The 12,199-nt window shown below is 43.8% G+C and overlaps 2 protein-coding genes across 4 annotated transcripts in view; both read left to right on the forward strand.

Moving 5' to 3' along the window:
• The first annotated feature begins 5,990 nt into the window (after positions 1-5,990).
• Positions 5,991-10,877, forward strand: LOC308323873 (N-acetylmuramoyl-L-alanine amidase-like). Its single transcript, XM_080775729.1, has 5 exons — positions 5,991-6,091; positions 7,206-8,033; positions 9,358-9,568; positions 10,060-10,352; positions 10,606-10,877. The coding sequence occupies exons 1-5, from the start codon at positions 6,028-6,030 to the stop codon at positions 10,614-10,616; spliced, it is 1,407 nt and encodes a 468-aa protein (XP_080631855.1). The 5' UTR covers positions 5,991-6,027; the 3' UTR covers positions 10,617-10,877.
• Positions 10,878-11,415: 538 nt separating this feature from the next.
• LOC308323940 (protein Wiz-like) overlaps positions 11,416-12,199 on the forward strand; it is a 41,792-nt gene continuing 41,008 nt past the window's right edge. For all 3 annotated transcript variants that reach the window (XM_080775819.1, XM_080775821.1, XM_080775820.1), the window contains exon 1: positions 11,416-11,603. The gene's annotated coding sequence lies outside the window, so the exon portion shown is untranslated. The remainder of the gene's footprint in view (positions 11,604-12,199) is intronic.

Here is a 12,199-nt window from a genome sequence, read left to right on the forward strand (position 1 = left end):
ATTCTGAAAATTCCATATAACAGCGTATCTGCACTGCAGGCTTAGGCAAGTCAGATTTAACTTTAATACCTTTTTTTATATTTAATATTGTGAGCTTGTAGATCTGTTCAAGCTGTTACTTTGGGCTTGTTTATCAGTAAAGACAGCAGGAACTCCTATACGGTATAGTTGTGTGCATTGGTCCTTTAGTGCTGTAACTCTGTGATTTACCCCATTTGAACCCATTTTGACCTGAGATCAGATTCAAAAAATGTCTTCTATACATCCTGACAGTTTTCTGAAAAAGCTATGTTTCTATGTCTTCGATCTTTTTCAAAAATACACAGATCTATAAGCGCATAGCGCGCGAACCATGAGCTTGTAGATCTGCTATTTTTCAATAGCTAAATTATATCATAATGTTTAAAACACCAAAAGGGGTTAATTCCCACCCAAAATGGATTAATACAGTTCAGTGATTTCTATAGCGGTTTACCCCCATCTGATACAACTCTTCTTATTCTCTGACTGACTGGGACCCCAAAGTTCACTGTAAAATCCTATAAGTGTTGATTTAAGTCTTGAGCTCTGTGTACACGTTGTACTGTACAGGGACTCCCATCCCAGGTTGAGAACATTAAATATGATATATATATATATATAGGCTTACGTTAAAATTAAACAAAACCTTTAGCCTTGTATATAGCATAGATCAGGGCTGGGCAACTTTGATGATGCATATAGGGCCAATATATTTCCACACTCATTCCAGAGGGGCCACAGTGCATATTACTGTCGTAGAAATTGACACCCGTTGACGCGCCTCAATGCGACGCGTTTTGAGCTTGTAGATCGGCTATTTTTTGCAATATTTGAATTGAAAACCTGAATATTTCTTTGCTATTTTTGAATTGGAATCCTGAAAAGTAACCTTTTTTTATTGAATTTCAAATGCATTTAGTTATAGTTATGTTAACTTTCTCTCAAAGACAATAATGAAGTAATTAAAGTGGGTTTGGAATTGTAACAGCTGAAATCAATATGTATTCTGATATTAACATGAGGGCCGCATTGAGTGAAGGTGGGGGCTGCATGTGGCCCCCGGGCCACCAGTTGCCCACCCCTGGCATAGATAGTGTGTGTGTGTGTGTGTGTGTGTGTGTGTGTGTGGTTAAATAAATGCTAATTATTCTGGGTGTGACAGGCACCCCCCCCCCTTCCAGTGTGTGCCTCTTACAAATGTGCGCCACGGAACCCTTCTGGTTTAACCCATTCAGCACGGGAACCCCTTTTGGTGTTTTTAAGCATCATGCTATATATTTTAGCTATTGAAAAATAGCAGATCTATACCGAGTGATATGATATAGTACTTTATTGTCAGTTCACACTGTAATTTGTCTTGCGACACAGCAGCCAAGTATGCAGAACACATATACGTCACACATTTGACATAACACAAAGAACAAGACAATTACATAAAGACATGAAGACAAGAGCAATATCCACCGCTTAGATTATCCTGTGGCTACTACAACTCCTGATTAAGCCTCAAGGTCGACTGGTGGACAATGGACCTGTGTGCCGCGCCATGAGCTTGTAGATCTGCTGTTTTTTAATATTGTTAACAGAGTCAAAGTTTAAGTCAAATCTTTGCTTTTGGTTGGGTCCCTGAAGAAACAACATATTTTCAGATGGGGGTCGATCGGCGGCCAACTACTTTTTGGGGATCCTTGACATGAAATATTGAGCACCACTGATCTAAAAACATCATGATTTAGAAGACAGTTGTCAGGCCTAAATGGTTTAATATTCAGTGCCGCGGCGGGCCGCGCATGCCAATGATCGCCCACTGTCTGTCCAGACCCCTCCGGCAGAGTTTCAATGGGGAACAATGGGGAGCCTCTCTGGTTCTGTGTGATATGCAGTTTAGCAGTGAGCTGGGACGCCCCAGGGGACGCCCCCGGGGAACCGCAGACCCCCAGAGGGGAACACCGCACACGGCAGCATGCGTGCGTGGGCTTTGAATGCGGAAGAGGGAGAAGTTGACCTTGTTCAAAACGTGTGTCGAACTTGATTCCTTTGGTATACAGATAATACAGTATAGGTGGCGCTATAGAGGACCTATATTGTAGTTATTTAGTCACAAGCTTCTTTCTTTCTTTCTTTCTTTCAGATATCCTGCTGATGACCCCAGAGTCCAAATGACAACATTGCAGAGTTTGAGGATGAGATGATGAGATCCTGCAGCATCTTACACTGATGACGACATCGGTTAGAAGACTGCTCAAAGTAGGAGCCATGTTTTGATTCTCTGTATGCTGCGTGTGTATACTAATGACACACACACACACACACACACACACGCACGCACGCGCACACAATTTTAGTTTTTCATTTGAATCCACAAATGACAGTTAATTTTACAAGGAGACAAATATAACAGTTGACAGTTCATGGACACCTATAAAGAGCCCAAACAGATCAATATTTGGCAAGTTGCTTTTTTAGTGTGTTGAGCGCTCGAGCCGCTGTGCCGAGAGAGAGAATGTGTGTGTGTTTGTGTTGAGTGCTCGAGCCGCTGTGCCGAGAGAATGTGTGTGTGTTTGTGTTTGTGTTTCAGATGCGGGAGGCAAACGAGTGTCCTTGAAACACTGTTTTCAGATGCGGGAGGCAAACGGGTGTCCTTGAAACACTGTTGTCAGATGCGGGAGGCAAACGGGTGTCCTTGAAATACTGTTTTCAGATGCGGGAGGCAAACGGGTGTCCTTGAAACACTGTTTTCAGATGCGGGAGGCAAACGGGTGTCCTTGAAACACTGTTTTCAGATGCGTGAGGCAAACGGGTGTCCTTGAAACACTGTTTTCAGATGCGTGAGGCAAACGGGTGTCCTTGAAACACTGTTTTCAGATGCGTGAGGCAAACTGGTGTCCTTGAAACACTGTTTTCAGATGCGGGAGGCAAACGGGTGTCCTTGAAACAGTGTTTTCAGATGCGGGAGGCAAACGGGTGTCCTTGAAACACTGTTTTCAGATGCGGGAGGCAAACGGGTGTCCTTGAAACACTGTTTTCAGATGCGGGAGGCAAACGGGTTTCCTTGAAACACTGTTTTCAGATGCGGGAGGCAAACGGGTGTCCTTGAAACACTGTTTTCAGATGCGTGAGGCAAACGGGTTTCCTTGAAACACTGTTTTCAGATGCGGGAGGCAAACGGGTGTCCTTGAAACAGTGTTTTCAGATGCGGGAGGCAAACGAATATCCCCGAAACAGTGTTTTCAGATGCGGGAGGCAAACGAATATCCCCGAAACACTGTTTTCAGATGCGGGAGGCAAACGAATATCCCCGAAACAGTGTTTTCAGATCCGGGAGGCAAACGAATATCCCCGAAACAGTGTTTTCAGATGCGGGAGGCAAACGAATATCCCCGAAACACTGTTTTCGGATGCGGGAGGCAAACGAATATCCCCGAAACAGTGTTTTCAGATGCGGGAGGCAAACGAATTTCCCCGAAACAGTGTTTTCAGATGCGGGAGGCAAACGAATATCCCCGAAACAGTGTTTTCAGATGCGGGAGGCAAACGAATATCCCCGAAACAGTGTTTTCAGATGCGGGAGGCAAACGAATATCCCCGAAACAGTGTTTCAGATGCGGGAGGCAAACGAATATCCCCGAAACAGTGTTTTCAGATGCGGGAGGCAAACGAATATCCCCGAAACAGTGTTTTCAGATGCGGGAGGCAAACGAATATCCCCGAAACAGTGTTTTCAGATGCGGGAGGCAAACGAATATCCCCGAAACAGTGTTTTCAGATGCGGGAGGCAAACGAATATCCCGAAACACTGTTGTCAGATGCGGGAGGCAAACGAATATCCCCGAAACAGTGTTTTCAGATGCGGGAGGCAAACGGGTGTCCTTGAAACAGTGTTTCAGATGCGGGAAGCAAACGAATATTCCCGAAACAGTGTTTTCAGATGCGGGAGGCAAACGAATATCCCCGAAACAGTGTTTTCAGATGCGGGAGGCAAACGAATATCCCCGAAACAGTGTTTTCAGATGCGGGAGGCAAACGAATATCCCCGAAACACTGTTGTCAGATGCGGGAGGCAAACGAATATCCCCGAAACACTGTTGTCAGATGTGGGAGGCAAACGAATATCCCCGAAACAGTGTTTTCAGATGCGGGAGGCAAACGGGTGTCCTTGAAACAGTGTTTCAGATGCGGGAGGCAAACGAATATTCCCGAAACAGTGTTTTCAGATGCGGGAGGCAAACGAATATCCCCGAAACAGTGTTTTCAGATGCGGGAGGCAAACGAATATCCCCGAAACACTGTTTTCGGATGCGGGAGGCAAACGAATATCCCCGAAACACTGTTTTCGGATGCGGGAGGCAAACGAATATCCCCGAAACAGTGTTTTCAGATGCGGGAGGCAAACGAATATCCCCGAAACAGTGTTTTCAGATGCGGGAGGCAAACGAATATCCCCGAAACAGTGTTTTCAGATGCGGGAGGCAAACGAATATCCCCGAAACAGTGTTTTCAGATGCGGGAGGCAAACGAATATCCCCGAAACAGTGTTCTCAGATGCGGGAGGCAAACGAATATCCCCGAAACAGTGTTTTCAGATGCGGGAGGCAAACGAATATCCCCGAAACACTGTTGTCAGATGCGGGAGGCAAACGGGTGTCCTTGAAACACTGTTTTCAGATGCGGGAGGCAAACGGGTGTCCTTGAAACACTGTTTTCAGATGCGGGAGTCAAACGGGTGTCCTTGAAACACTGTTTTCAGATGCGGGAGGCAAACGGGTGTCCTTGAAACACTGTTTTTAGATGCGTGAGGCAAACGGGTGTCCTTGAAACACTGTTTTCAGATGCGGGAGGCAAACGGGTGTCCTTGAAACACTGTTTTCAGATGCGGGAGGCAAACGGGTGTCCTTGAAACACTGTTTTCAGATGCGGGAGGCAAACGGGTGTCCTTGAAACACTGTTTTCAGATGCGGGAGGCAAACGGGTGTCCTTGAAACACTGTTTTCAGATGCGGGAGGCAAACGAATATACCCCCGAAACACTGTTTTCAGATGCGGGAGGCAAACGAATATCCCCGAAACAGTGTTTTCAGATGCGGGAGGCAAACGAATATCCCCGAAACAGTGTTTTCAGATGCGGGAGGCAAACGAATATCCCCGAAACAGTGTTTTCAGATGCGGGAGGCAAACGAATATCCCCGAAACAGTGTTTTCAGATGCGGGAGGCAAACGAATATCCCCGAAACACTGTTTTCAGATGCGGGAGGCAAACGAATATCCCCGAAACACTGTTTTCAGATGCGGGAGGCAAACGAATATCCCCGAAACAGTGTTTTCAGATCCAGGAGGCAAACGAATATCCCCGAAACAGTGTTCTCAAATGCGGGAGGCAAACGAATATCCCCGAAACAGTGTTTTCAGATGCGGGAGGCAAACGAATATCCCCGAAACAGTGTTTTCAGATGCGGGAGGCAAACGAATATCCCCGAAACAGTGTTTTCAGATGCGGGAGGCAAACGAATATCCCCGAAACAGTGTTTTCAGATGCGGGAGGCAAACGAATATCCCCGAAACAGTGAGATTTGACTGTGCTTGTTCCGTCTGAGGTTGACAATGATCTCCTTTGTCTTGTTGACATTCAGGACCAGGTTGTGTGTGGTCCACCAACAGTTTCACTTCCTCCCTGTGTAGGAGTTCTCGTTTCTCCATTTAGTTATTATTATCTGTTTATACTTTATTGAGTCTTATCCATCTGGAAAAAAAACATATAATATATTAGAGAATGTCTGAAAGGCTGTATATTACTGTCAAAGACAGCTGTGTCAACATCATATTATACCCAGGGTTCTTGGGGCATGTAAGGTCAAACATAATCCTTTGCTTGCTACAGGTGCCAGTTTCCCACATTGCCCAATGCCCAGTGGGGAACTAGTAACTACCTCTTTCTGTGTGTTTAAAATGAGAGAACATTTGATTCAGCTGCATCTTAAAGTGTTGCTGGGTGGATAGGATACATTACAACATGGAGAGATACATCATATGGTCTGTCACCATTCTTGTGGTCTTGTCCAGTATTTCCACAGATGGTAAATACAATATTTATTTATTTTATATTTTGTCATACTTATGAAATGTATGATGGTCTCAAAACATAGTTTTGTAGTAATGTGGGGTCAGGGGTGGGAATCATACAAGACTTTGTGTCATTCAGTAATCTGAGTAATCTCAGCATTTCGTGGTTTTGATTTCTATTTGCACAGTGGTTCTCTGCCTCAATCAATTGTGTTCTGGCTTGGATCAGAAGAACAAATATCAACATACAGTATATACTTTCAGCTCCTATCGGTATCACAATGATAAAAGTTTTTATTTATTTAAAGAATACCATCATTTTCTTTACATAATTTAAAAAATATTAACGTATATCAATATAATTTGAGTGTTTTGCCAATTATTTGGGGGCCCACTTCCAATATGCTCACGATCCTGTGGGCCCAACCTGTGACAGGTTGAGAACCAGTGCCTTAATGTGTTTTGGTGTAAGTGGGAGGATTCCAGGGTGTTGATTTCTATCTATGATCAGTTATATATCAGTTGTGTATCAACGCATACACATACACACGTACTGTAACATCACAAATTCACAATTACTGTAAATTGTACACACATTCTGAGAGGAACAACTCAGTTAATTCAGGATAATTAATTTCACTTTTAACCCCTTCCAACCTTGCATTCCTATTTTGTAAAAAAAAGAAAAAAGGGGGCTTAGATGGGTATAAAGAGTAATAGGTATACACTTTCACATTTAAAGTAATCTGATTCCTGTGTAACAGTCATTTTAGTAATATCTTTGGTGACACCTTGTTTCGTTGTCATTATGCCGTTTCTCTAAATGGAAGTAGGCCTACTGCTCAAAAAGGAATGCTGCAAGGTTCTAACACCGAGAATCTTTTGGAACGTAACAAGTTGTCAGAAACTGTATTTATTAACATAGAAATACATAAATGCATGCATTTGTGTTACATTTCTCTGCCTAGGTAATTTTGTGATAAATATCTCAGGGAAAGATTATATATTTTGTTTCATTGGAAAGGTTATACACAGTATGACTTAGTAAATCAACACTACACATTCTACTGAGTTAGAACTGTCTTACAAATCATGTCAAGTAAGGTATTGTCACTGTTCATCTCTTAGCTTTTCCCAGTAACTGGCACATGAATGAGTTCATCGAGGCCATAAAGGAAGTGGAGGAGGCCAACCTGGGTCTGAAGCCCATCGATGTGCTGCGAAGCCTGCGCAGGGCAGCTGGGCTGATGGACACATTCATTCAACACTTCCTTGGTAGCTCGTCCTCTGATGGAGCCGTGATGGAGGCTGGTCTCTCAGATTACTTTGACGGGGCGATACACCACAGGGTGACCAAGGATGGCAGAGAAGAGGGAGTCGTCCTGACTTCAGATGGAACCACAGTCGCCCTCAGACCCCTCCTCCTGGGCATCGAAGTCGGACTCCTCTCCAAGATTACGGGCGGCGTTGAGGGTCTGTACCCCCTCACGCTGGCCAGAGACCTGGCTCTCTCTTTTGGGGACTTCCAGAAGTCCATCACCCCCCAGCGTCTGGGCCCAGATGGCTGCTGGGACAGCATCTCCACACCCGTCAACTTTAACCTTTCTGGTCCGGTCTCCCGCATCACTACCGCCATGGTCAATGGAGGTATGGATGGTGTGATTGTAGGGATGGAGGTCTCCTCCACCCAGTCCAGAGGGCCTGCCGTCAAGCTGAGCAGCCTGCTGAGTTCATACTACTGCCAACGCATGGACACCACTCCGGTCCATGTTAGCCAGCGTCGCAGGGAGAACTTCCAGGAGTTGGTCAGACCTCCGATCCTGGCCAGGCAGGTAGTGAGTTCTACAGCCCTGGAGCGGAGGCTAGCAGGACAACCCAAGATGGACGTGATGGAGGAGAAGGGACTCACTATCGTGGTGAATGAGGGGATGAAAGAATTTGTCCACAAATACATGGGTAACGAATCACATTTGATGTGCCATAAACCGTGTTTATTTTAAGCAAAACTACACTTTGTTATAAGTGGTTTGAGTGTGTAGTTACTTTGCCATGGCGAGCTGTCTTCAATAGTTGAAATTTGAATTGGGAAGATGATCCGAACTTGATCCATGCAGGCAGATCCAGATCTACAAATGTTAAACTAAACAGAAATGTGACATTTTCATAAAGTCAGGATTCGTAATGTCACAGAATCCTCTTTGTTTGCATTTTGTGTGCTAAAAGTGTGGCTTTGAGATATGTTTCACACTGTGATGCAGTGACTGCGTAATGTAGCTCAATATGGAGACTATGTTGGTTTATGATTTTGTTTTCTAATCAACGGAGCAGCAATTCAAGATGTCTCACCAATATCTGGAGTTACATCATGGCAAAGTAACTAGATAACCCAGACCTCTACCAACATGCACAATCAAGCTTTAACTATATAGTATAACACCAAGGTTACTCCAGACAAACGGTACAGAAAGATAGAACTATGTGTGCAAAGCAGTTGTTTACACTAGACCTGTGAGTGTTCTTTGAATAAACTACAGCTCCTTGGTTTTTACTGTCTAAAATGTAGGCTTAAAGCAGCCATGTTGCACATACAGTAGGTCAGGTCTCACAGCAGAACAGACAAAGTCAAGTCGAAGGTCCAGATTTTTGCAACTTCACAACTAAGTAATAGGACACATGCTAAGATAATTACTTTGAGAGCTGTGCAATTGCAATTTAAGTCAATGAGGAGCCTATTTTGAATGATCCATTTCTAATAAATGGAGCAACAATTTGTTATATTGGCCACCGTTGGAGTTACATCATGGCAAGGTAACTGTGTTGTGTGTGTGTGTGTGTGTGTGTGTGTGTGTGTGTGTGTGTGTGTGTGTGTGTGTGTGTGTGCAATTGGGCGGATTGCTAAAAACAAATGCAAAAAAGCTGGCTAAATACTGTTCTGTCTCAGCTACTATGGGCAGTCTGTCTGTCTGGAGAAGGCGTTGTTTCATTTATCCCTAGGTGGCTTAAAAAACCCAAAACAAACATCCTGTCTAGTAGTATCAAGTATATAGTATGTCAACAATGTGCTATATATATATATATATATATTTATTTTTTCTCTTCTTTTCCCTCTGTGTGTTAAGCATGTGCAGCAGCTTGGTTGGACCATATAATCAATGTATAACCTTATTCTGACCAGTGTTTGAGTCTATTCTGTATACGCCACTTGTGCAGATCCAAATAAAATAATTCAAATGTGTGTGTGTGTGTGTGTGTGTGTGTGTGCGCGCACACCCGCACACAGACTGCCCAGCCATCATTCCACGGTGTATGTGGGGTGCAAAGCCCTACAGAGGGACTCCGACACTCCTTTCCCTCCCTCTGCCCTTCCTTTACATCCACCACACCGCCATACCCAGCCAGCCCTGTCTGACCTTTGACCAGTGTTCTGCTAACATGAGGGCCATGCAGCGATACCATCAGGACGAAAGAGGCTGGGACGACATTGGATACAGGTAGAAACAGTGGTTCTCAAATGATTGACAGTTGTGGAACCCAATGTGTCTCTTGTGGGCCTGTAACTCTTGAGTTAAATCAGTGACATGTCAGTGAGGTTTTACAATGTAGATATTGTTCCCAGAGAATTTAAAAACGGATTCTCAACCTTCTCACTGATTCTCAACCTAAGTAGTTGTTTTTTTCACTACTACCTGTATTCACTACAGAGGTAACTCAAGGACTAAAACCAAACCCAGGAGGCAACATAATGATGGTATTAACAGACTTTACTTGGAATGTAAAGTAACTACTTTAAACCTACACCTACCTACATAGCACACAGAAGAATAGAATAAAACACTTTATTGACAGTGTTTTATAGTCTCAGGAGCTCGTCATGTCACCCATCAAGGCTCATTCAGCTTCAATGTCTTTAAATCAATCAAAAAGCTGGTCCTCACAGGTGGCAGAGGAGATTGTAATTATGTAAATCTTTGTCTCCTTTCAGCTTTGTCGCCGGTGGTGATGGTTATATATACATGGGGAGAGGATGGAATTGGCAAGGTGCCCACACCAAAGGCCACAACGACAAAGGCTACGGGGTTCCGTTCATCGGTGACTATTCTTCCAGCCTGCCTTCGCAGCATGCCATGGAGTTGGTGAGAGACCGTCTGACCTCCTGTGCCGTCGGCGGCGGTCAACTGGTGGCCAACTTCACCATTCAAGGTCACAGACAGGTTGTGGACACCACCTGTCCAGGGGACGCTCTCTACAGAGAGATCCAAGGCTGGAAACACTGGGGTGAGTGAGTTTTTGGTGGTCATGCAACCGTTTTTATGGCTCACGAGTAAATATCCCCCTTTTTAAAGTGTCCTATTGGTATTGGGTACCGGGAGACACCTGGGGACACAACACAACTTTCTCTTTTGGGTCTCAAGCTGAAAAGAAAAATGTGGGAACCACTGCATACTAAAAGGATTATATTCTGTGTATTTATCTATTGGGCATGCATGCATTCCTGATGGTAATTTGTTTTTGTTTTTTGTATTGACAGGAAGTCAATGAATAACAAGCCTGGTTCACCACACGAAGAGCCTTGGACACACCAAAGTTTTAAGTAATAAATATTTAAAATATTGGTGTCACTGCTGTTCTAAATACTGTCTCACTGACTCACTCACATTCATGACATCTTGTGAAAGGCCGACTTGGGAAGCACCATTAGTAGAAACAATTTCGTCCAGCATCCACTAGAGAGCGCCATATGCATTCAATTGAGCAGTATTATGGTATGATAGATTAATTTAGTATTGAGAAAATTGTGAAAAGGTGAATTGATTAAAAACAATTAAATATTTTAACACCAAACACTGATCACATGTTTATTATTATCTTTCATTATTAGAATATTATTATTATAATGTATTTAATTGGTTATCTAAATAAACATAATCTCTAATATTAATCTAGCCTATAGCTATCACAATCCAACATCAGTTCACGTTGATTTTAAGTGTAGTTGCCAATTTGCCATGCAAATCAATCAGGATACTTCTCAACAGTTTCGTCAAGATCGTTAGCTAATAAATAAGTTTGCTAAATAGGCCTACTATACATTCCATAAAAACTACCCCCGTGTTGAGCCTACATAGGCTAAATCAATGAGTTATAGGCTAAGAAATAGAAATATACCCTCCCATTATTCTGCCGCTACACTATCTGTCTATGAACTTGGCAGTGGCGGAGGGTCTCTTCCCCCACCCCCACCGCCACCCCCACCCCCATTGACGTTACGTACGTAGCCGTGGCGTGCCTGCAAGCCAAATAACATGGAGTCCTGTGGCTGGCATCCTCTTCACGGGATAGATCCATTCCATGCAGGAGCTGCCTGAACACCGAATGACCAAGTTAACACACGCCGGAGACCTTCACAAGTCCGCCCGCATGCGTCTGCAAAGCTCAACGCTACAGCTGCGTTCTGGAAGCATGACGGACGCTGCATAAAACAAACATTGTTTTTTTACTGCGATCCGCAAAGCCAGGCCGATTTCTGTGAGTATTTGCAAAAAAAGAGAAAAAGAGGCAGAGAGAAAAAGGAGACGAGAAAAATAAATAAACATCGCTTATCGGGCGTTTTAATTTGAAAAGCATTTACGCTATACATTCTTGCAACGGGTCAGCTGACAATGAATCGATCGGCAGCAGTTCCAATAATAATAAGAGGGTAGCCGTAGCCCTTATAGGACACCTTGATGTGTCCCGATCATTTTTCATGCTTTCCAGAGGGTCAGAAAAAGAGAGGGCATGGGCCTGAATATAATAAAGGCCACTTTTATTTATGTAACCATTTGAGCGACCTATTTCATTTGCACTTGAACACACAAGCATGCTAAGAATGAGAAAATAGGTCAGACCTTGCTCAAATCTGGTCAGATATCTGTCACAGAGTGCATATCACGTCACACGCTTAATGACACGGTTATGACTAGGCCCGCTTGTCCCTGTATTTAAGAGGCAGATCTCAGATTTTGTGATTTATAAGTGTTCTGCAAACTTTTTAAATTATAAGTAAAGGAGGACCCCCAGTTTTGTTGTGCGTTTAGTTCACGGACACGCCATAATAACTAGGCTACACTCGAATGGAGTTA

The sequence above is a fragment of the Protomyctophum bolini genome, assembly GCF_963924005.1.
Source record: "Protomyctophum bolini genome assembly, chromosome: 11".
NCBI lineage: Eukaryota > Metazoa > Chordata > Actinopteri > Myctophiformes > Myctophidae > Protomyctophum > Protomyctophum bolini.